The sequence below is a fragment of the Macrotis lagotis genome, chromosome 1, assembly GCF_037893015.1.
Source record: "Macrotis lagotis isolate mMagLag1 chromosome 1, bilby.v1.9.chrom.fasta, whole genome shotgun sequence".
Classification (NCBI taxonomy): domain Eukaryota; kingdom Metazoa; phylum Chordata; class Mammalia; order Peramelemorphia; family Peramelidae; genus Macrotis; species Macrotis lagotis.
In genome coordinates this window covers 487,565,679-487,592,392 of record NC_133658.1, presented here as the reverse complement: position 1 = coordinate 487,592,392, position 26,714 = coordinate 487,565,679, and the positions used below count along the sequence as shown (strand labels likewise).

The following is a 26,714-nucleotide window of genomic DNA, read 5'->3' as shown; positions in this document are numbered from 1 at the left end:
CTCTACTAAAGTAGGAAAATCAGAAAATATTCTCCAAGATTTAAGACCACTGTCTTTCTTTTTAGCTATTAATGTTAACAATAAGTTTCTGTATACTTTAAAACAGATTTTTCTCTTAGATTTGTTGTTTTCATAAAATATAAGAAATTAAAAGTGACTTCGGATTGGACTTCTGTAATTTGGGGCTTGAAAATAAACTAGGATTTAGACATGTTGTCTAAGTTTTTCATTATTACACATGGCAATTGGGCTTGTCTATCCTTGATCTCCAAACTCTCCTCTTCCTCAACTTTTTATCTAATAGCCCAGTTGATTAAAATCTCATCTCCGTTCTTTCCCATGCTTTGACCTCCCTTTGGTATGAGTGCTAATGAGTAGTGAATTGACCAGAGGGAGGTATCAGAAGAAGAAAAGAGAAGAACCAAAAGGCTATAACAATTCAAAACTGGATAATTAATATGTGAAAATTGCAAATAATCTAAAATCATACTGGATTTGACTCACTTGACAATGTAGGTAATTATATAGGTGCTATAATAACATTTATTTTCTGATCTTCATTGGGTTGCCACTTTAAAAAAAACTAGTATTATTATGACATAAGATTTTAATCAATGAGAGAAATAATCAAGAATCCCTGAGAAAATTTTCTGGCAGTTCCACCTTTCTACTTCTGTTGAATATAAGGAATCAAAAATAGTATAAGTTTAAATCCTGAGTCTTCGAGACTAACCTTCAAGAAGAGTCTTTTATTCTTTGTCAGTTATTAAATAAATCTGTCTTTAATGTCTCAATTGGGCAATTTTTATACCTTCATGATTCAGAAGTTGTGCATGTGGCAGGCAGAACTGGTTCTGAGCAAACACTTTGGGAAAAAATGTTATCCAGGTCAGCTTGTTCTTCACAAGTTGAAGACCTAGAGTGTCAGGCTGACTTGTGCTTTCTCCAACACTCTACATCTTCACCATTTGGCAGCCAGAGCTTTAAGGTGACGCTGGTGTGATAACAAAATAAAAATTCAGTTAAAAAAATTAAGTTAACTAGTGGCAGTGTTTGGTTCAGATCGATCCCCAGTCACTGTTGGATCTCATTAATCCCCAAAAGCCATAAGCTATAATAAATCTTGGATTGTAATTATTGACAGGAGAATTATTGGGCTAAAGAGAGAAATACCACATGGCAGAGGCTTCAGTACAGAAGTCCTGAACAGACCTAAGTGGCAAAATCACTTGGCTGGAAAATAAACCAGCAAGTTCCAGCCAGCCATATTGCCACTGTTGGGAAGATAGTGGTCCCCAAGTGCCAGGTCTGCCTGCTGCTACTCCTGAAGAATGTGCTGTCTTGTGCCCATATTTCACATTAGTTAGTCATGAAAGCTGCGCTCAGCCAAGCCACAAAATACCCCATCTGTTCCAGTTGAACTGCTAACATGTAGGGAAGCTACCTAAACTTCACAATATTAAGAGAAGGTTCCCATCAAAAAGTCACTTAGAAGGCCTTGGCATGTTAAATGTAGGTGGGAAGAAGTGAGAAGGACCAGATATTTCAGTTGTAACCATGCTTAGCATTATGGCCCCAAGAGCATTTTGATTTTATGAGAGTAGGAAGGATCTTTCTGCCCTTCAGTGAAGGTTGAATGTCTCTCAGAATGACTTAGCTATCAGACACCATCTGAAATTGTTTCCCAAGCTCTTTCTTCCTGAGGTTGCTGTGGTCATCTTTCCCCCAAGAGCACTTCCTTTCCTTTAAACATTTGGAGATTTCAAACAGAAGAATTATAGAATCATTGATTTAGAACTTGGAGGGACTTGGTTGGAGGTGATGGAGGCCAGGGGTTTCTTAATCTTGGTTTGTGTGTGTCAGGAATTATTTGGCAGCTTCTTAAGCCTCTGGAATCCTTGAAGTGATATTTTTCAATGCATATGATAAAATACATAGACTTAGGAACAAAACCAATTATACTGAAATACAATACGGTTATCAAAATCTTTTTTCTTTAAAGTTCAGAGGTTCAAAGTCCAACCCTTTGGACTATATTTTAAAAAACACCCCAAAACTGATGGCCATAAATCCCTTGATGAAAGTTTTAATATTGTTAACAAAGCCATGATTTGAGCTACAAACCTAGTGCTGCTCTATTTACTGCTCATTCTTGAGCTTATCTAATCTTCTCATAAGCTGTTTGTAGAACTTTATTAATCTAAATATAGAACTCAGGTCTTCATTGAATCAGGAGAGTCTCATCTCTTCACTATTTCATAGTCCCTTCTCTTTTTCTCAACAAAAAAAAAGGCTAGATTTGAAAAGAAAGAATCATGATAAAACAATAATAGTTAACATTTATATACAAACTAAGATTCAGAATCTTATTTCATATTCATAACAACCCTGTGAGTAGATGGTTTTACTATGACCATTTTATAAGTAAGAAAACTGAGACCAAGTTTGTCCAAAGTAGTACAGCTAGTGTTTTAAGCAGGATTTGAACTCATCTTGCTAAATCTAGCCACTCCTCCAGCCTAATTAGAGTTTTTGCCACTTCTCAAATCCTAGGAAGGGTTTTAAATTCCACACTCAGAGGAAAAACAATCTACAAATTGATAATATTCCACTTAGAAAGTTGCTTTTGATTGAATGACAAAAATCTGCCAGTTTTAGCTTGTGCATCCTGCAAAACATGTGCACGTTGGCCACGAATGATGCAGTTGTCTGCAGGGGCATATGGCCCGTAAGAAACACAATGAATAATCACCAGAGCTGCACTGCTGGGAAGCAAGCTTTCAGGGACTTTGTTGCCCAAGGTCATAGAAACAAAAGTTGCATTTGTATCCTTGCTGGCTAAATGCATTCCAACCTTTAATCAGAAATGGCTCACATACTTACCATACGAAGAAGGGCTAGTACATGATCTTAGCAGACTTCCCTTTCAAGCACAAACTTTCTTAGAATGGGATTTATGAGACATGAGCTCATGTGTTAGAGATAATTATTAAACTCCTTAGATTTTTCTTCACCCAGAACTTGACCCAGGCTTCTGGGCATAGCAGATGATTTGAACTTTATCAACCAATAAAATAATAATTTGATTGAAGGCCGGACAATTAATTCATTTTTAGTGTTTTACTCCAATTACCTTATTTGAATCTCAGAATCCCCTGAGAAAATTATCCAGATTTCTGCCTTGCTGAGGAACCTGTTTGTTCAAACACATTGAGCTCATCACTGCCAGTTTTCACAAAACACTATGGCTATGCCTGGGGGCGGCATTTAACATAGGTAGGAATTATAGAAAGAAGTCTGCCAGCCGCTCAGTGGGAGACCATTCAGCTCTGTCTCAACCATAAGAAAGAATAGAAAGCTGAGTTGCTTTAATACTCAAGTGCCAGAAGAAATATTGGGGGTGACTAAAAACCATGCTGCTTTTTAGAACCAAGGTCATATGTTGGGAGGAGAGAAAGAAAAAGAAAAGAAAACATTACATTTGAACCAAGTCCTCAAGCTGCTATTGTTGCATTGAGTTCTTGGACAAAAAGGTTTAAATGACTAAACTTTGGCTTTTATAATGCTTTGAAAATCCCATCTTAGAAGAACACAAAGTATGTACTTGGCTACATTTATGTTTAATTGAACTTTTATTAGGTTTGTTAATGTATCACTACAAAATATTATCACTGTGAGAAACAATGTAGAAAGTATATATTATGTAAATGAAATAGAAAACACTTTAAGTTTGCCATATAAAAGATAAAGATTAGATGAAAAATCTGTTTGAATGCAGAGAAAATTAAATTTTATGGTAGTACCTATGTCATATTATATTCCGTAACTGCCATAGTACTAACTTAAAAATGAAACTGATTATTTTCCTACAAATCTCAGTTTGTTGCTTTTTGTTCTATTGATCTGTTCTACAAATGACTGTTTCTTCAGTATGCATGAAGTCACATTGGTTTTATGTTACCTGATGGAAATCCCTAAAATGGGGAAATGGCCAGATGGTCAGGTTCAATTATTACAGGACTTATATGATATACTGTTCATCAGACACAAGAATGATGTTTCTGACATGCCCATCACTATGTCTCTCATAAAATATATTTCATCTGATGTTCTTAAGCAGCTCCATTTGGCCCTTGTGATAGTCCCAGGATATCTGGGAATTAACCAAAAAATCATTTGTAATACTATCTTGTAATTTGTAACTGAATTAAAAACAATTATATTATGTTCAGAGAAAAATTTCTGCCTTTTAAAACTTCATAATCATTGTGGACAGCTATTATCAGGAAGATATCACCAGAAAAATGGTTTTAAAAATAAGATTTCAAAAATTATTTCCAGAGAATGTTGTGGGGAAAAAAACTTTTAATGAAAATAGAATACATTTAAAATTATATTCTATTCATGACAAGTTCTTCAAAAGGAGGCAAAAGAAACATGATTAACCTCACACTAGAATGTGGAACAAATAACAAAATAGAGAATTTTTCCTCTATTTTTTGAAGTTGCCATGGAGATCTTCTCTGGCTCATTGGCCAGGATGCTGAACCTCTCCCAAAGCCTCCATAGTGGTGTTATTAGCTCATCAGATATTCAATTCAACAAGTATTGATTCAGTATCTACATACCTCTAAAGTGCTGTCAGAGATACCAAAGAAGAATACAGTACAGCCCTTCCCTTCCAGGAGCTTTTTAATCTTCCCTGTTAGACAATACATTAATGCACTAAACCACTTGAGAACAATAAAATAGTATCATCAAGTGCCAAGATGTGTTGTATAGATCAGTGCAAAACTCAAATAGAATTGTGGCCATCAAACCATATATAAGGATCCCAGCACTCACATAGTGACTTAGAAAATCACATATTAACATTATCTGCGTCTTATATTTTTATTTATTTTGTTAAATATTTCCCATTACATTTTAATCTGGTCCCTGAGGTATTGTGGAGAGTATTAAAGACTCTAGGGCACTATGACATAGGTACTACCATAAAATTTAATTTTCTCTGTATTCAAACAGATTTTTCATCTAATCTTTTCCTTTTATATGGCAAACTTAGAGTGTTTTCTATTTTATTTACATAATATATCCTTTCTACATTGTTTCTCACAGTGACTATATAGTTTATTGGGAAGTCAGAAAGTAACCAGATTTGCAAGTAAAATGGTAATGAAGCTTGAAGTGAAATTTATCATGATATGCTTTCAGATAGCATAGGATAGTGAAAGGACATGGGCTTTGGAGTAAGAGACTCTGGACTATTATAGTTTTGTCACTTAGTGTCTCTGTGACCTTAGATAACTCATTCTAGCTCCTTTCCTCAGCTATAAAATGAGGGGGTTGATGGACCAAATGACCTAAGATCTTTTCCAAATCTAGATCTGTTATCTGTAAAGGTGAGTGCTTAGGATGGTACTTTGTATTATTATTTTACTGGACTTGTGAGTTTATTTCTCTACCAAACCTCAGAGAGTTTCCAAGGACACTGAGGGGTTCAGTGGTTTGCCCAGAGTCACTTAACTAATAGGGATCAGAGCAGAACCTTAACTGGATCCCTATCATGCCATGATTCCCTTAAAATAGGGGAAACTACTAAGTATTTTTTTATTTAAAGATTTTATTTATTTTGAGTTTTACAATTTTCCCCCTAATCTTACTTCCCTCCCCTCACCCTCCACAGAAGGCAATTTGCCAGTCACTAAGTAGTTTTAGTTTAAAGTTGAACTGAGGTGAAATGATATATTCTGGGGGGATGGGAAGGAAATAGATAACATTATGAAGTCAGAAAGCAAACATGTTCCAAGGATAGTAAAAAGATTAGCTCAACTGGAACAAAAGGAAGATGTGTATGAATGTATGATGGTAATGTATGAGGTTCAATAGCTAAGATTATAGAAGGCCTTAAATGTCAATATAAGGAACTTGTGTTTGATCCCATAAGCATTGTATCATAAGTTTTTGAGGAGAGAAATGGCATGATGAATGAGGCTAGTAACATTATTCTGGGACAGTGCTCAGGATGAACTAAAGGGGGCAAACCTGGAGGTAGGTACCCAGTTAAGAGCTTATTGCAGAAAGGGGTGATGTAGACTTCTACTAGGGTAGTGACACCTGGAATGGGGAGAGCTATTTAGAAGGAAGAGTTAATAGAACTTAATAACAGATTGACTATAAAAGGATTAGGAAAGAGGAAGGGTCAGAAAGGTATGAGACAGATCTACAGATTGGCAACTTAAAAGTAGAAACTTTAGAATGGAAATGATGGACCAGGGAAAGATGCTAAGTTCAATTTTAACTGTGCCGAAGAACAAAAACATTTTGCAACTTTCCACCCTGAAAATCGTACTCTTCTTAACCCCAATGTGAGTTACCAAAAAAAGAAAGGAAGGGGGAGGGGGGGAAGCAACACTTGTATGAAGTGACAAAGTAATCTAGTGGAAAATAACTTGTGGAGACCTAGATTCTATTTAGACTTCAATGATAATTTCCTCTGCGACTTGGGGCAAATCATTTATTGTCTCTCTTTCTCAGGATTTTTTGACCTGATAATAGGAACAGCATTTATAAAAATATAAGCATTTTGACTTCTATTAAAGGATAGTTGCTAAATAATTGCAAAGGTAATAAATCCTGTGACCTTCAGATATTAAAATAAGCTGCTGTTTGCATTAGACCCTGAAATCATTTATAGTTCAAAACAAGCATTTTTCACTAAGCTAAGTAATTTCTCATCAATATCACTATTTAGTGCATATTTAAATAAAATAGCAGTCTAACTAATCATGCATCCATGGATTTTGATCATTGTTAGATCATGTTAGACACTTATTAATGGACTGAATGCACTTAAAAAAGAAAACCACAAGCCACTCCATAAAGCCAAAACTCTATGCTGTTTGTATCTAAAGTAGAGAGCAAGGGAATAAATATATGTTTGTATGTAGGTATCTAGCTATCATATATACATACATACATACATACATACATGGTCACATTACAATGCAACAAGCACTAAATGGTTCCTATGTGCCAGTGTTTGGCACTAGGGATATAAAGATAAAATGAAAATTGACTCCTGCCCTTAAGGAACTTATATTCAGGAGGATAGGTAAAGCATGTAAACATGTACAGATAAGCATAAACACAAATTTTTTAAACAAGGGGAAAAGCATTAACAACCGAGACTAGAGTTTTTAAAAATATTATTCCAATGGTGATTGTCTCAATGCAGCCAATGCCAGAAGATAGTTGACTCAAGGCCACCATGCAAAATCAGATTGGGACCTGGACATATTATCTTTAGATATAGCCAATTGATTCCCAGCAGAGCCTGTGTTAGCCAGGGTTATTGCTTTTAATAATGCACGTCTGCTCTTAATGTTTACCAGCTAAGCTAATCAGAACTCCAGAGAATACATGCCATGTTTGCATTGTTACAAGGTAGACATCATTTCACAATTAACTTCATTATGAATGGAATATAATCATCGAACATTAGCTCACTTCATTTTTATATGATGTTCCAAAATAATTGTATGTATACAAATGTAGTTTATATTGTAAGGGTAAGAGAAAGCACATGTTTTCATTTGGATATGAAAATAAATACACTTATCCATACACATGCACACAATTATTATGAGGCATCTTTACAGCTTTTAAATTGGAAAAGGATCATTCATGTTTAAATGCTGTGTGAAAACTTGTTTTCTTAGGTGTACTTTAAGACTGATTCATAAATCAGAATTATCAGATTATCCAGAGTCTTTATTACATTGTTTGTAAATGCAGAATATCAGCCTATTTTACTACTTTGAATCACTAATTTTAAAGAATGAAAATAACAATAAATACTACAATACATATAGGTAGTAATTTGAAAGTGAAATTTTTATCAGCAGGTTTGTATGAAGGGAAAGAATATCTTTTTAAAACTTGTATATTTCAAAAATAATAAAATGTAATATTATTCTCTTTTTGTAGGCCACGTAGTGCAGATTATTTTATGCAAGAAGCTAAACGGATGAAACATAAAGCAGATGCAATGGTAAGGCTATTTTCTTTGCAGATAACATTCTTCTGAATTATTTTTGTACTGAAACTTCATCATCAGTGCAATATAGCCGGGTAATTATAAAATCTATTACAAGGATGGCTGGGTTTGTTAAATTAAGAAATGTTTATATAATCAAGTGCTCATAGCCCAATAAACTATGACTTCAGCCAATAACATCTGACTGGGAGAGAGCCCTGGATAAATGAATATTTCAGTTTGTTCCTAAGGCTTAATTAGTAGCTACTGCCATCAGAGCAGTAGGTAGTGGAAGTTTTTTCTTTAAAAAAAAAAAGTTTTAATTAATGTTTCTGTTTTTCTGTATTGCTAGTTTATCATAAGGCAATAGAATTTAGAACTGTTTGGAATCTTAAAGATTTTCTAATCCTACTTTTACATTTTAGAGATGAGAAAACAATCTCAGAGAGGTTAAAAGACTTGCTCATAGGATCACACAAGAAGTCCTAGGACCAAATTCTTTTACGAGAAAACTTTTGTACTGTTTACATTTATCTGCCCAAAGGAAGGACATATTTGAATTACTATAAATGGTGAAATAGCTGTAATGCAGATAGGACATCAAAATCATCATCATCAATATCATTTATTTAAACAAAATAAATAATTTCAAGAATTTGGCTGATACCCCATAGTGAAGAACTTCAGATTCATTTACTTAAGTTTTTTAAGTAAGGTATATATAAAGCCTTTTTCTAAATGGAATCTTCCACTACCACCCTGCCCTCTTAGTTCATAGTTCTTCAACCAAAATGGCCTTTTTTCTACAATACCACTGTTGTTTTTTCTCAGCAACGTCAGAGTCCTTAAGACATTTATATAATGCAAAACCAAAAGAGTTTTAAAAAATTTTTTAATGTTATTTCATTTTTCATTTACAAGCAAAGATAGTTTTCAACTTTCATATTTTGTAAGCTTTTGAGTTTTACATTTTTCTACCTCTCTCCTTTTTCTCCCTGCCTCCAATGACAGATAGTAATCTAGATTATACATGTATGATCATGTTTAACATATTTCATTATGTAGTGAAAGAAGAATCAGGACTAAAAGGGAAAAAAACCATGAGAAAAAAAATAAAACAAGTTTTAAAAAGTGAAAATGGTATACTTTAGGTATACATAGTGTTTTTTCTCTGGATATGGATAGCATTTTCCTTCACAAGTCAAAAAAAAATTTTAAAGAAAGTCCATAGAGTGGAAATTTGCCATAGTTTCAACAAAGGTTTTCAAAAAAAAAAACCTGTTGTGTATATTACTATTGATATTTCAACCTTCATTATTGCTACATCCTTGTCAGTCAATAGTTATTTTATTAATTATGTGGATTGTAGAGCACTGTATTTTATAGACACTGTGATGGTATGGGAGGAGGCACAAAATAAGAGTTTTGATGCCTGCCTAAAAGAGCTTAGTCTAAATTGAGGTCAAGTTAGATGTAAGAGAAGATGACAGAATTTTCAAGTTAGAAGGAAACTGAGAGGTAGTCCAATCAAGATAAAAACTTTGACAAAACTTTCTAACAGTGAGGCAGTTCTCCTACTCAAGGTAACCTGGAAAAGAGCAGAAAGGCTCTGCTCCCCGGGTTGGAGAGGCGGCCCGCCAGAGGGGTGGCCCACCAGAGCCAAAGAACCTCTGCCTCCCAGAGGCAGCCCCAGGGCGCTGGGGGTCTCAGCTCACAGCAGCGGGGGAGTCTCCTGAGCTGCACCCCAGGAACACCCAGCACAAAGTGGGGGAACAGCAGGGGACCTCTGCCACAGCGAGCACGTGGAGCCCAGCCCTCAGGGCACACAGCCAGCAGCATGGTCTTTCCCCAGCCCTGATCTAGGAAACAGAAGCAGGCGGAGCCGGTAAGCAGGAGCCCCCAGGGCATGAGCCCATTGAGCTGAGGGAGGGGAGTGCAGAGAGACTGCAGAGCTCTGTCCTCTGCCCCTGGAACAGGACTCTGACCACATTCAGATCCTGACCACAGTCTAGGCCCCCCCATAGAACAGCAGCCCCCCCCCCCACATCAGCCCCTTGGCAGAGGGGGGCGCTTATGGTCATTCACAGACCAGGAGGGAGGACAGAACCTCACACACTGAGACCCTTGTGGGAGTGTCCCAAAAGCTCAAGAAACACCCCAAACCGGGCCCAGGCTGGGAAAATGAGCAAGCAGAGAAACAAAAAGAAGACTATTGAGAAATATTTTGCAAATGAGCCCAAGAAGGACCAAAATACTCAGTCTGAAGATGAGGAAGCACAAGCTCCTGCATCTAAAGACTCCAAGAAAAACAGAAATTGGGCTCAGGCTATGATAGAGCTCAAAAAAGACTTTGAAAATCATATGAGGGAGTTGGAAGAAAAACTGGGAAAAGAAAGGAGAGAGATGCAGGAAAAACATGAAAATGAAGTCAGCAGCTTAGTCAAGGAAATCCAAAAAAATGCTGAAGAAAATAGCATACTAAAAACCAGCTTAGGTCAAATGGATAGAACAGTTCAAAAAGTTATTGAGGAGAAGAATGCTTTAAAAAGCAAAATTGGCCAGATGGAAAAAGAGATAAGAAGAGTAGAATTCAGGGAGATTGATGAATTTAACAGAAATCAGGAATCAATACTTCAAAACCAAAAAAAATGAAAAATTAGAAGAGAATGTGAAATATCTCATTGAAAAAACAACTGATATGGAAAACAGACTTAGGAAAGATAATTTAAAAATTATTGGAATACCTGAAAGTCATGATCAGGAAAACAGCCTTGACATCATTTTTCAAAGAATTACTACAGGAAAATTGCCCTGATATTCTAGAAGCAGAGGGCAAAATAGAAATGGAGAGAATCCACTGATCCCCCAGAGAAAGAGATCCCAAAAAACCAACCCCTAGGAATATTATAGCCAAGTTCCAGAACTCCCAAGTCAAAGAGAAAATATTACAAGCAGCCAGAAGGACACAGTTCAAATATCGTGGAGCTGCAGTCAGGATCACACAGGACTTAGCAGCAGCTACATTGGAAGCTCGTAGGGCTTGGAATACAATATACCAGAAGGCAAAAGAGCTTAGAATGCAGCCAAGCATGACCTACCCAGCAAGGCTGAATGTCCTCTTCCAGGGAAAAAGATGGACTTTCAATGAACCAGGGGAATTTCAAAGGTTCCTTTTGGAATGGCCAGAGCTGAACAGAAGGTTTGATCTTCAGATACAGGACTCAGGTGAAGCATGGAGATTGGAGGAGAGTGGGGAAATATGAGGGACTTAATGAGGATGAACTGCATGTATTCCTGCATAGAAAAATAACACTGATAATACTTATATGAACCTTCTCAGTTAATAGAGCAGGTAGAGAGAGCTTTTATAGTTGAAGCACAGGAGAAAGCTGAATTCGAAGATAAAATATGGTGTAAAAATGGAGTCAATAGAAAAAAAGGGAAATGAAATGGGAGAAAGAAAAAGGAGAGGGGAAATAGTCCAAGATATTTCATATAAGATTTTTTTTTTATTACAATGAGCTATTGCAATGATACGGAAGGGGGGAGGCAAGGGGGAATGAGGGGAAACTTTGCTCTCATCAGAGATGGCTAGGAGAGGAAACAGCAAATATACTCAATGGGGTATAGACATCTGGAGTAAGAAGGAGGGGGGGAGCAGGGGGAAGGGGTGGGGATGTGAATAAAGGAGGAGAGGATGGACCATGGGGGTAGAGTGGCCAGATATAACACGTTTTCTTTCTTACTTCTTGCAAGGGGCTGGGAATGGAAGGCCTGCCCAGGACCACAGGGCCAGGTGGATTCTGGGCCTAAGGGGTGGTATGGGGGCTCAGGGCTTCTTGGCCCCGGGACCAGGGATCTGTCTGCCGCACCACTCAGCTACCCTACAGCAGAGTCATAGTGAAAGGAGAGAGAAAATAGAGTACATGGTAGTGGAGAAATAAGAAAGGAGGGAGTTGTGATCAGCAATGGCAAATAACTTTTGTGATGGAATTATCATAAAGAATGAGATCCACCCATGACAGAGTTGTTGGTGTTGGAACAAAGACTCAAGCACATTTTTTGTTATGATTATTTGGGGGAGGGTGCAGGGCAAGTAGGGCTGGATGGCCTGTCTGGGGCCACATAGCGGGGTGATCTTTGGGTGTCTGGGGCCGGATTTGGACCCAGGTGCTCCTGGCCCAAGAGCCAATGCTCTGTCTATCACCCAGCCACCCCTACTATTATTACTATTTTATTTTATTTGGGGTCTTTTTTTTCTTTCTTTCTTTATTTCTTTCTTTTTTTTTTTTGTTTTTTTTTTGTTTTTTTTGGTTTTTGCAGGGCAGTGGGGAACGGGTGGCTTGCATGTCACACGGCTGGGTGATTGTTGGGTTTACGAGGCTGGATGTGGACTCGGGTGCTCGGGGCTCCAGAGCTGTTGCTTCCTCCATTGCACCACCTGGCCATACCTACAATTAGTACTATTATTACTTTTTTATTTTAATTGTTTTCCTCTCCCCTTTACTTTTTTCGCCCAAACAAGTCTATGTATATTCATGGGGGAGGAGGAGGGGTATTTTGTTTACTTGTAAACAAGAATATTTTATTAATGTAAAAAAAACATTTGTACAAAATGAGAATAAAAAAATAAATTAAAAAAAAAGAAAAGAGCATTCCTGAAAGAAGATCAGAGTACTCCAGTGAATACTGGGAGAACAAAGTTCTTCCATCCTGAGCCACCTCTAGCAGTCTTGTAGAACTCAGCACTTGGAGATAATTAAAGGGCACACCAGCCTTCTAGCCCTGGACTTAAGAGTCAGTCAGCCCCAAGTTTAAATCTGGTTTAATACACTTAATTACTGTCTGCCAGAGTTTCCTCAGCTGTAAAATAGGAAAAATTAATAATAGCATTTGGTTCCTAGGGTTGTTAGGAGGATAAAAACAAGATATGTGTAGAATGCTTTGCAATGTGATCTGGTACATAGTGGGCACCTAATAAATGCTTGTTTAAAAAAATATTCAAGTGAGCTAGGACCTACCAAGCACTTTATACATAGTTGATGCCAATAAAGAAAAGCAATAGAACCACAAATAAAACTAGAGATCAGGCAGGGACCCACTCTCCTATGCAGATGTTCAGGAGTAATTAAAACCTGGTGTTAACAAATTGTTAAGGAACAAAATTCCAAGAAAGCCTTTTATTCATCCAGCAGCATTCAGTACACACAACTGAAAGAACGAATAACTCCACAGCCATTGTGAGCAGAATCTGAGATAAAGGTATGATTTGTCATGAGTCTAATAGAATTCCTGAAAGTGATAAGAGTTAAAAAAGATAAAAATTAAATGAGAGTTCTAGAAGAAATAATTGGAAGAATAAACAGCTCAGTAAATAGGCACAAAATCTTACCCAAATAACTGGCTTCCTGAAAATTTCTTTATGGGATGATCCATACAGAATTAAATTATTCTATAAAGCAAGCAATATTGAAACAAAGTCAAAAGAGGAAAAAACAGCCTATCAAAAACAACTGATAAAGAAAAATGGTCAAACACCATCTTAGAATCATCAAACAACCAGGAAAACATGACCCCCAAAAATATTTTTATATCTTATTACAAGAAACCATAAATGATGGCCTAGAATTCTTAGAACCAAAAAACAAAGTGAAAATTGAAAAAATCCATCATTCACATCCTAGAAGAAATACAAAATAAAAACTCCCAGGAATGCTGTAACCAAAACCCAGAGCTTTCAAGTTAAAGAGGAAAAAAAATTTGAAACAACCAGAAAGAAAGAGCTCAAATACCAAGGAATCAAAGGCAGAATCACACAAGATTTAGTACCTAATATTAAAAGAACAGGAGAGCTTGGAAAATATATTATTCCAGAAGGGAAACTATAAAGGAGCAATTGAAAGAGATTATCTATGATGAGGAAGTGTTTAACTCCTAAGAGGGACAAGAAACAATTATCCCTTCTGAACTTTAATGTTTTCAAGATCCATAGAACAAAATGAGACTAACAGAGCTAGAATGACTTTGGTCTGCTTTTTGATGATCTTCAGATATAATGAGGAGAGGGAAAGGGTTATATTACAGAAGGGAGGAATTTACTATTTTATTATGTAATTTAGGTGTATGAAAAAACTATACAAATGTGAAGGAAGGTTTCAAGGAAGTTGACATCATAAGAATCTCATTTTCTTTTGAACCAAGCAAAAAAAAGTTAGCACAAAAGAATAAGAACACATACCTGTATATAAACAAACACTCAAACACACTAAGAGTTTAAAAAAAAAATCAGCTCAACAGAGAAATGAGGTATCAAAGAGAAAAAAGTTGGGTTCAAGGGAGAGGGTAGAATAAATGGATTGTTAATCATAAGCAAAATAAACTCCATATTAGAGTGAAGATAATAGAATTCAAGGGAAAAAAGGATTAAAAAATCTATGAGGTGAATCTGAGTGAGCAGAAGGAAAAAGGAGTAGGAAATCAACAAACTATTCAGAGTATGAAATAGAGGACATAAAGGACCTCTTCCAGAGTTAGATAAGTAAGCAAAAAAGAACAACTAGAAACAAGTCAAGGATCTAAATAGGATTTTACAAAAATTAGCTGTAATAGCTCTCTGATGATTACTGAATTTAGAATTGAAAGAAGATACACATTTCTCCTCTACACACAGTATTTTTGCAAAAATTTACCATTTATTAGGGCATTAAAACATCACAAATATGCAGAAATACAGAATTATGAAACATTTTATTGACCAAAATGTAATAAAAATTATATTCAATAAAGGAAGAAAGAATCAAAATTAATTAGAAACTAAATAACTAAAAAATGTACAGATCAAATAACAAATCATAGAAAATGAACCAGTAAGGTAGCAGAGTTTGGGGGCTATATCTGAAGGCGTTCTCAGGGTAAAGTTTATGTGACCAATCATATTGCTCATTAAAAAAGAAAGATCAAACTTAGATAAGTAACTTAAAAGAACAGAAAATCAAAAAATTTTTAAATCAAATTGTACTTTGAAAGATAAATTCTGAAAATCAAAGAAAATATTAATAAAGATAAAGTCAAACAGTGAATTAATAAACATAAAGGGAAATCAAATTGCCAGTGTCAGAAATGCTAAAAGAGAAATCACAATTTGTAAAAGAATAAAAGAAATTATTTAGAAATAACTTTACCAATTATATGCCAATATAATTAACAGTTTAAATGAACTATGTGAATAGTTATGAAAATATAAAATAAACAGATAAATCATACTAAAAATAGAGAATTTAAGTAATACAATCTCAGGGAAAAAAACACAAATGCATTCTCAGAAGAAATTTCCAAAGGGAAAAAAAGACCTAAGACTCCAAAAAGAACAAGTTATTTTTACAAAACATCTTATATCAAAGGCTTTAAGAACATGAAAAAAATGAATCCTACCAAATTCCTACTATGACATAAATATAGTTGTTACCCATATCAGGAAGAGTCAAGATGAGGGGGTGAGAGGAAGGGTAAAATGACTCACTTTAGCCTAGTATCTCTAATGAATATCAAAATAAAAATATTAAGTAACATATTAGCAAAGAAATAACTGAATACATAATTATTGTACTTTATGATTAGGTTAAAATTTAAACCAGGAATACAAGATTTATTCAATATTAATAAAAATAATAAGAAAAAGAACAAAAATTAAAATCACATTGTTAGATTAAGAAAAAACTTGACAAAATTCAGCACTCGTTTCTATTAACAAAAAAACACCACTCTAATAGTCTGGTAATAAGTGAACTTTGCCCTTAATGTGATAAATGTTTTCTTAAAACAAAAAGCAATATTATAGGTCAAATATTATATATTGAAGATAAACTAGATAACCTTTTCAATCAGGTCAGGAGTAAAGCAATGATGTGCATTATGACCATTATTATTTAACATGGTATTAGAAATTTTAGCTTAAGCAATTAGACAAAAAGAAAAAAAAATAAAAATATAAGTGTATGCAAAAAGGAAACAAAATTAGCACTTTTTTCAAAAGATATGATAGTCCACATAGAGTCAACTAAAAGGAAGATAAGCAACAAGCATTTATTAAGCACTTTTTATGCTTTTTGTGCACAGTATGTTCTTTAATTGAAACAGTTAACCTAATCACAATAATAGGATATAAAATAAGTTCACAAAAAAAATCAGCCTTTCAGTATATTACCAACAAATCCCAGTAAGAGCTCATTATGTAGGAAAGTATTAATAGCTCATGGTTGGGCCCCAGTAAGACAAGTACCAAAAAATATTTTCTTCAATGCCAAATAACAGAATTTGTTTGGAACAACAAACATAAATTCAAGAATATCAAGGGAAATACTGGGATCAAGTTGGAAGAAAACAGATATCGCAAATACCAGATCTCAAATTATCTTACAAAGCAATAATCTTGCAAATTATTTGGTACTAGCCAAAAAAAAAAATAGAAAAAGATTCTGTCCCCATCAAACATTGTAACAGTGTGACCTAAGGACCATTACTATTCTGGTACAGACTTAACTCTTTGAAAAAAATTTCTAGGAAAAACTGAATAGCAATCTGACAGAATTTCAGTTTATACCAAGGTCTCAAACCACATTCCACAATGAGCTCCAAATGGTATATGATCTAAAGCATAAAATTATTTTATCAAAAATGTATTAGAGGAGTATTAAAGAAAATACCTTTTGCAACTATCAATAGGGGAGAAGTTCATTATCAGAAAAAAGAATATCTTAGAAGATAAAATGATTAATTTTCAATACACAAAATTAAAAGGTTTTGTACAAACAAAACCAATATTAAATATTAAATTTAATATTAAAATTAGAAGGGAAAAATCTTTGTAGCAAATTTCTCTGATAAAGGACTGACTTCAAGATATATAAAGAAACTGATTCAAGTATATGCAATTAACTAATGGTCAGAAGATTTGAGAAAGCATTTCTTAGGAATAAATCTAAGCTATTAATATCCATATATAAAAAGACACTACAATTAAAGAAAAGCACATCAAAATAATTCTCAAGTTTTGATTAGACTGGCAAAAAATGATAAAAGCGAAAAAGAGCAATTTTTATAAAGACTGACAGAAAACAGGTACACACTTGATAGAGCTGTATGTATGTTGACCTAGTCAGACTGTAAATGCAATTTGGAAATATGTCCCCAGAGTCTTTGAATGAGTGAAAACACCTCCACCCATCTTTTCTATGATCTTGCTCTATCAATCTTCTGTCACAGAATCAAAGTTCTAATACATCCTAACTTCTAATCTTGCTTCAGCTATTTAATGAGCTTGTGACGAGAAAGTCATTCAACTTCTGTGCCTTTAACCTCTCTGGGCTTTGATTTCTTCAGAATAGAGGTGTTAGACTCTGTGATTGTACTTTCTGGCTGCTGAGGTCACTTCCAGGTCTAAATAGATGATCCTATGATCCCATGTCCCTATAAACTCTTGCTTCCTCATCCTAAAGAACCTTTTGCCTACCTGAAGTCACTCTTCACTCATTTCTGTGGACAAACTCCTATGAAAACAGTCTATGCTCATTGTGCTGCCAATAATTCACCTCTGTCCCCATCTTTAACCTACAGAATTTGATTCTTTTGTCTACTTTCTCTTTCATTTCTTCTTTTGGTTTCTCTGATGCTGCTCTCTAATAGTTATATTTCTTTTTCTCTGATATTTTTCTGTCTCCTTTGTTGCTTCATCCTTTTCCTCCCAACCTTTTAATGTAGTTTTCTTCTAAAACCCTGTCTTTATTACTTTTTCTCTTCCCTATCTTTCTTGGTGATCTTATCCTTTTCTGTACATTTTTTATCACCTCCAAAATTCACAAATTTGTGTCTTCTCTGGCATCTTTTCCGCAGAATTCACTGTGTACATGTTTTACTTAAACACCTGCTCTTCATAAAAGTTCCTCAAGAGCAGGGTCTATATCATATCAACCTTTATCTCTAAGGATCTAGGAAAAAAGTACCTGGAATGAATGAATCAATGAAAAATCATTTATTAAGTATTTACAATATGCCACTCACAGAAATTACTAATTAAACAATACATTTCTTGCCCTCAAGGAGCTTATACTCTCATAGGAAAAGACAACAAATATAGGGGAATGTTGGACAAGAAGGGATATTTTGGTTTGGTAAGTGATAGTGGTACATGGAGCCCTCAGAGAGTTTAGTGACTCCCCTTCCCTTTGCAATATCAGAATAGATTTGATTATGATTCCCAATGAAAAAGGGGGAAATCAGGTTTGCAAGAAGTAGAATAAAAGTTTCTTAGAATAGCAGATGGTAAGGAGTCCTGAATATAATGGGAAGTATGGCTAAGGCCAGCTAGATTCAGTAGATCTTCTTGCACATATTAGATGCTTAATAAATCTTTTGTCAAATTGAATTTGCTGTTGAATTATGAATACTAAATAATTGCCACCTGTTACAAGGGTGAGGTACAACTCTGCATATAACCATTTGCTCATTAACTAAAGCCAGTCACAATTTATGGAACATCTGTAGCAAAGAATGTTGCTGGAATTCATTTTACTATGCATAATATTTATTTTACATATGCACCGTATGGATTATGCTGCCAGAGTAGTGAAAATAAGCTGGTAAATTTTGTGTACTTCCCTAAAGAACTGATTTTGATGAATAGTGTGATTCAAATTAAAAAGCCTAAAATATAGTGATTTTTATTTGTGTTGAGTTTGGTTTGGGGCTTAGGTAGTGCCAAGATTTACCCCATTTATTAGCAGTTTTGTTTTGTGATAGGCTATCACTTTGAATTTAGTGTTGCTTTCTCTCAGCCTCATTAACAGGACTTTTGAAACTCAATAAGCTAGGTATCTCAATAAAGCACATAAAATATTGTGAGACTGTTTGTTTTAAAACTGATCTTAAGGGAGACCATGTTTTTATTCTGCTTAGGTGGAAAAATTTGGAAAAGCTTTGAATTATGCTGAGGCAGCCCTGTCATTTATTGAATGTGGAAATGCAATGGAGCAAGGCCCAATGGAATCTAAATCTCCCTATACAATGTACTCAGAAACAGTAGAACTCATCAGGTAAGGAATTAGAAATAGAAAGCAAGAATCACTTCCTTATATTTCTTATTTGATTGTATATGAGATGAACAAAAACACTAGCACTGTAACATCAGCCACACTGCAGAAAATAATGTTTGGTACAAAAAAGTAATATTTCTTAATGGGTGCTAATGAGAACAACTGGGATTAAGTAACTTGGAAGTGGAACAAATGACAATAGGGATATGCTACAATTCATCTCTAAATGACTACCATTAGTAGACCCTGATGGAAGCCATAGGAAAAGATAGTGACCACTATTGTCCTGTTCCTAAATATATTATAGCCATAACATCACATCTTACTGTCATAATGTACTCAAATCATTTCAGCTCAGAAATCTCAGTGAAAGCCTAAAATTTAAATTTCCTTTCTTTAATGTCCCCCCATACCCTTAGCCAAAGTTGAGATACAGTGAGAAGATGGAAAAAGTATCCTCATACTGAATCAATTGTAGTCTACCCTGTACCATTTTTCCCTAATGATCATACGAAAATGCTGTGAAAAATCATGGGTTTCTTCCATGATCCTTTTGTCAAAAGATACAGTTTTAATTTTTCCTTTACAATTTTAGTAGACCTATAATCACTTAACTGATCAAAATTCTTGAACCTTTTTATGTTTTTGGTCCTAGTTTTAAGTACTGCTTCTTAGAAATTAGTGACTTCTAATACTGGTAACTTTCTAAAATTTAGTGAAAAGTTCAGATACACTTTGTCAGTGTTATTTGTGATTTAATACTGACCATATCCTTATTCAGTCTCCATCTATGTTCGTGTGTGTGTGTGTGTGTGTGTGTGTGTGTGTGTGTATATATGTGTGTGTGTGTGTGTGTGTGTGTGTGTGTGTGTGTGTGTGTATTTCTATATTCATTTTAGAATAATAAATCTTTTAGCCCTCAAAAGGACCTTAGAGGTCCTCTCTCCCTACTCCCTAATCCAAATCTCTCACTTTACAAATTAGGAGACTGAAGCCCACATAGAATCTGTGACTCACACTGTTGGTAAATGGGAAGCCTAGGACTAGTGTTCTTCCCACTACAACATTTTCCCCCTACAGAGGGGGAATATGTTATCAACAGTATTTATATACTGTATTCTGTAAATACTTTCAGCCTTCATGATTTCCATTTCAATATTAGAATATGTAATCTCCAAAGACTATGTAATTGAGTGGGATGGTACTTCCCAGCTTTCAAAAAAAAATTTAATATATTTTATAATCTAAGCACTCTGCTATTTTAGTGATTCTAGACCATCCTGCTGCTTCCATGGCACAAAACTGCAAAAGCAGAACATCAGAATGGTCTCAAAATTATGACAGTTTTCAGGAATAAACTCCTTCCAGAATTCTTTACATTCCTTTCTAGATTGCAGCCAGTATCACGTGCATGGTATAATGAATAATTTGTAACAATAATAATAATAATATAATATAAAGTTTGCAAAATGCTTTATATATTATCTGATTTCACAATAGTTCTATGAGGTAAGTGATTTTATTGTCCTACAGATGAGGAAAGTAAGGCTGAGAGAAATTAAGTGATTTGCTCAAGGTCACATAGGTATTAAGATCTGAGGCAAAATTAGAACTTGGATCTTACTTACTTCAGGTCCTGAATTGTATCCAATTAACTACCTAATTAAGACCATTAATCTAGATAATCCATTCTACAGCAGCAATTTCACTTAAAAATCTAGGCAACACAAATAAAAGAAACTGGCTTTAATGATAGAATCAGGGAGTATAATTTCCTCCTTCAAGTTTCTCAATAAATGTAGAAGTGACTTCTAGAACATTCTCTCAGAAATTCTGCCTGTTAATTGGATGCTTTATTGAGAAAAATGAATAACCATGATAGAGCAAAGAAATGGAAGGACAGTCTTTAAAAGCCAGCAACTTCTTATAACAAACATCTATAGAAGAAAAATATAGACTAAAATGTACCCAAGACACTTACATTGCTATCAAAGTAGGAGTTCCAAACAAAGCAAAAAAGGAAATCTGAACATTTATCTAAGTGTAAGAGATCCTTCTCTTGGATGCAAACCTGGAAGTATTGAGCACTGCCTCAGTCTTCATGAAGCTGCCCAGCAGTTCAGCTGTAAACTGCAATTTGTAAGCAATGGCTGTGTTACTGTTAACATGGCTTATTCTTGAAATAGCAGTACTCCTAGCTATTTGTAGCATTTGAACTTGTATTATTAAAAAACAGAAAATAGCTCAATGGACATAAAAATCATTACTTTGTACTCATCATAATGTAATACCTACTGATAATGGAGCAACCTTAGCCAGCTTTAAAGAAAGCAGTGGCAAACACTATGCAAAACCCAGAAAAGGCTGTAAGATTTAATTGAACACAAAGAATTCACTACTTTTTACATGGAATAATTATGTTTATTTCTTTTACTTTTTTAAAGGTACGCCATGAGACTAAAAACACACTCAGGCCCAAATGCCACTCCAGAGGACAAGCAATTAGCTGCATTATGGTAGGTATATCATTATTCATTTGAAATCTCCAGCCCTGTCAGATTTTCTTTTATATTAGATACTGTAAATACAAGTAGAAGGTGCTTTCTGGCATGTCTCCTTTCCTCAGGTAAGTAGATTTTACCTTGGAAGATAGGGGATTCCTAGAAGCTGTTCAACTGCAACCTTTGAATGACTTATGAATGGCCTGAATTCTGCAGGTATGCCTGAGCAATTCATAATGATTGGTAGTTGACAGGTCAGGTCTAGTATATCAAGGTAATTAGTTTTTCAACATTGGATAGGTCTGGATATTTAATGACTTGTATACTAACTATGCCAATGTCCATGTAATTTCTTTATGTTTAACATTTTAGGTGTAATCATAATAACTCATCTGTTGTTTTACATGTAGAATTAATGTAGCAGAACCAAGATAATGCTTTAAATTAAAGCTCAAATTTGTACCAAATTGAAAATCATAGCATTTTTTAAATTTTCTTATAAATGCAAAACTGAGATGTTTGAAAAGATTAATAAACTTTGAAAGGGCAAAAAATAATCATTTAAAATAAAAAGGGGAAATCTTGGAGAAAAATTTTAGCCTTTGACAAGAAAGAACAAAAGAAACAAAAAAAAGTTCATATCTCCTAACTTACCTAAAATTCTGTCACTTCTAATTCTAATTCTGTTTCTTTTCTCTTTTCTTTTCACATATCTGTAGACAACGTATATAGAGAGGTCTTATTCTGCTCATTTAAGACTGCATCATTCCGTATTTAGTTTCTCCCTATGTGCTTTATTTATACTTTTTTAAAATACCACAGAAAGGGGCAGCTAGGTGGCACAGTGAATAGAGCACCGGCCTTGGAGTCAGGAGTGCCTGGGTTCAAATGTGACCTCAGACACTTAATAATTACCTAGCTGTGTGGCCTTGGGAAAGCCACTTAACCCCATTGCCTTGAAAAATCTAAAAGATAAAAAAATAAAATACTACAAAATTCTGTTATATTCCTATCAGATTAGAGATACAGGGTTAGAAAGAACCTAGTGGCCACCTAGACTGACCCACTTATACACTTTTCACCCTTGTCCTCTTCTCTCTCTCAGTAGAGATCTATAGAAACACACATACATACATAATATGTAGCCATATATTCTTAAAGTTCAATAGATACTTGATCTCAGTGATATGAGTACTTCACCCCCCCCATCTCCACCCCATGCATCTTTTGTTCTTCTTCCATAGGTGGTCTTCTCAGGCAGCTGAAGTTCTTTCTCTAAGGTTTCTAGATTTCAGGTAGATAACAAAGTAAATTATGTGCTTTTTTTATTCCTCTCCCTCACTCATTTATTCCTATGTGACCAGCCCATCTCCTTTTCCAATCTTACATCTCTGATATCTTTTATACTTCTTCTCCTGTACAACTATTCATTGATAAGCTGTTCTTGCCCACCTCTCCATTGCCCCTTGGGGATCACATAACTTTAATTAAGAGACTGGCATTCCATGACCAATAACCATACAACATCACCAGAATACCAGTGTTTTAAAAAAATAGGTCTTTATTTCTGCAAGAATTTGAAGGCATTAAAAATACCACAAATTTCCCAAAATCAGTACAACCATTCTTCTCCTGTTTATTTCTGAGCCCAGAGCATTGGCCTTCACAAGATATATCCAAGTTACATTTATGAAAAGATCATGTTCATGATTTTTCATTCAATGTTCCTGTATTGATAAGTAGACCAAACCCTTCTGAATGATAATTAATTTCATTTAGAAGACTTTGCAGTGTTCAGAAGTGATAAATACATCACTCAGAAAGAGTACACCCAGAGGGAGAATGAAAACTACTTTCATTCTAAATAGTGACAGTTTTCATTCTTTGTACTAGTATTCCTAGTGCCAAGCACAGAGCCTGACACATGATTGATTGAACTATAGGAATCCCTCCTCCATGTAGACTCTGTAGACGACATTTTACACAACAAGGGCAACACCTTTGTGAAGCATGTTTCCTTGTTTTATATCTTCCTTGATTTCAATCTTGTTAAGGAATCCCATATGATTTTGATATAAGCATAGGAGACGCATTATTAGAGGAGAGCCTTGAAGGGGGCATTTTGATCTAATGAAACAATAATTTAAGTACAGACGAGTTTATATTGTGCACACCTTTCAGTCTTTTATAGGATTATGAAGAGAAGATCTTCCATAGAATATCATTTGCCAAAGTCTGATTATTCCTTTATCAAACCTTCACTAAGCTTAACCTCAGTATGTAATTATTCTCATAAAGGTTTTGTGAACTTTGGAAAGTTGACATATTCGCCAGGCATTATGGACATTTTCTTGATCACTTTGTTTTAATTTTGGACTGGATCTCTTAATTTCCCTGGTAAAGAAAACTCTCTTCAACAATACAGATCAACGCCTTTCTCTGTAGCCTATAGTTTCCAAAGGCATTGAGAGGTTATGTGATTTGTTCAACCTCTAAGGCTACTCTGTCCAGGTCACATTTTACATAAAGTCCACGATCTTTTCCAAGCTTTGTTATCTTCCCTTCTTGATAATTTCATAAGTTATTCCTCAATATCCTTAAAATTAAATGGCATACTGCATGGATCTCCTTGTATCCTTAATCAAATCCAGCTGTTCTTAAAAAAAAACTTTTTTTTTAATACTATTTCTACTTGCTTACATTTAGTTCATTGGGAACTTAGAGTTTAAATGTGATGGCTCCTCTTTAATTAATACAGGAAACAGTTTCTTATAAAAAATTTACATATATTTTCAGTTTTTCCATATTTATTGCCCCTTTCAGTTTCATCCTTTAATGTATGGGTCGAACAACAAATTTTCTGTAAACTATTTTTTGCTCCTGCTATTTCTCACTCTTTTATGGAATAAAGCTATTCATAATCTTCCACTAGCCTATACAATAAGATTTTTACTTTTAAATCTTTTTCAATTAATAAGGATTTATTTTCTTTTGCTCTTTCTTTTGATTCCCCCACAGTGAAAATTTTTTAAAAAAGGAAAAACTCAGTTTTGTGACTTATTACATACTGACATATGCTATCCCCTTAGCAAAAAATGAGCCGAACAGATTCCCATATTAGCCATATTCCCAGAATGTATTTCTCATTCTGAGTTTTGAGTTCATCACCTGTCAGAAGACAAGTGGCATGCTTCATCATCAATCCTATTGAATTAGGTTGATGGTCATTCTCAAGAGTTCTTACAAATGATTATATTCTAAACCAGTTGGCTTCTATATTTCTTTATACAGCAAGGCCATTTATTACTTTGTAGATTTATTTGGCTAGCTTATTATAGCACTTGCTGAAGTTTCATTAGGAAATTATGATAGTCTGTGTTGGTGTCTATTTTTTTGTCCATTTCTTAGCATCAATAACTTACTTGAATAGGTCACACTTGGATTCCAGATCTTCTCATTTTTAAAAATATTTTCTTCCAAATGGATTGTCACAGTATCAAGTCTAATTTGATACCAACAAATCAGAAATCCAGTAGTAAATCAACCACTAATTCAGAAATAACTCCTACATCTGTAACCAGTCATTTCCTATCTGTTAAAATATATTGTATTTTATAATAATAATATTTGGTATTCTCCATGTTCAGTACCTCCCTAATCTCCTCTTGAAGAAAAAATTTCTCAGACATTCTTATATCTGAGACTTCTTTATAATCTACTAGCCCTTGTGTTCTCTCTCTCTCTCTCTCTCTCTCTCTCTCTCTCTCTCTCTCTCTCTCCTTACTCCTGAACCTCATTTTACCTTTCTGTTTGCTGTCATACCTCATGTCTACTTCTACATATCAAAAGTGCATACTGGTTTAGTTTGGAGGGTGTCATCAAGTGTTGCAGAGATTTTTCACTATTTTTCACAGCAGATATTGACATACCATCTAAAGCTATTTTTGTGGTAATCTTTTTACAACTATTTATATTATGCATTTTAATCAAAATAGCCTATGAAATTATGTTTGTTGCTTTTAGATGCATAATAAAACCAATTCCATAAATCCATTGTTTTCCTTTACAAGAAAAATTTGTGACCCATTTTTCCATTTAATTGCAACTTCTGATTTGTTTATAGTGAGATTAATCAAGACGGATAGAATTCACTTTCTCTAGTAGTGTGTCTACTCATATTATGAGTCACTGAACAAAGAGGTTACATTTAGTGTAACAGTTGATAACCTAATAGTGGTTTGAAACTGGTGATTCTTGGCATTCTCTGCCCTTTCTCTGCCATTATCATCACTAGAGTTGCCAGAAAGAATACTTTTTTCTTTTTCTTTGTTGCATGGATTACAAATTAATTGTCAAGTGGGTAGCCTAGCATGATAGACTTCTTCCTCCTTCAGCTGATCCTTGGAAAATAGGTTTAATCTATTGCCAGGACCATACTGAAAACATTTCAAGCATGGTAAAACCTGCCGAAGTTTTTGCTCCATTATTATAGTCCTCAAAACTCACGTTCTCCTGCTCACTGCAACAAAGTAGCAGATTAGAACTCTATGGAGTACATAAATAAATGTGAAATAATTTATTCATCCATTTCCCACTTGTTAGACATACAGGTTGTTTTCAGTTTTTCCTGTACCAGTAGGATAAATGTGAATATTATTATAAATGTAGATTCTCTCTATAATGTTTTTAGGATATCATAACAATTACTGTTATGCTCAATTTTGTGACTCATTGCATACTGCCATTTTACCAAAATATTTGTATGAGCTTAAAGCCCTACCAACTCTGTTGAGTGCCATTTCCCCAGAACTCTGCCAGCTTTGTATTTTTTAATTTTTTGCTTTTTGAAATTCTAGAGAATATGAAGTGGCATTTTTCAGTTTATTAGGAAATTTGAGCTTTTTTTCCTTGTGGTTAATATTTTGTAATTTCTTCTTCATAAATTGCCTGATTTGTATCCTTTAACCAATACTCCATTGAGAGCTGTATTACTTACTACAAGTATTTTCCCAATCTAATTATTTTCCATTCATTTTAGACATACTGATTTTTATTGCTCAAAATCCTTTTATTGTTGCATAATAAAAT

The 26,714-nt window shown here is 34.6% G+C and overlaps 1 protein-coding gene across 2 annotated transcripts in view; it reads left to right on the top strand.

Moving 5' to 3' along the window:
- AFF3 (ALF transcription elongation factor 3) overlaps positions 1-26,714 on the top strand; it is a 679,787-nt gene that overhangs the window by 638,134 nt on the left and 14,939 nt on the right. For both annotated transcript variants that reach the window (XM_074213791.1, XM_074213792.1), the window contains exons 15-17: positions 7,990-8,053; positions 18,989-19,125; positions 21,570-21,641. In XM_074213791.1, coding sequence (XP_074069892.1) covers positions 7,990-8,053; positions 18,989-19,125; positions 21,570-21,641 — 273 coding nt within the window. The remainder of the gene's footprint in view (positions 1-7,989; positions 8,054-18,988; positions 19,126-21,569; positions 21,642-26,714) is intronic.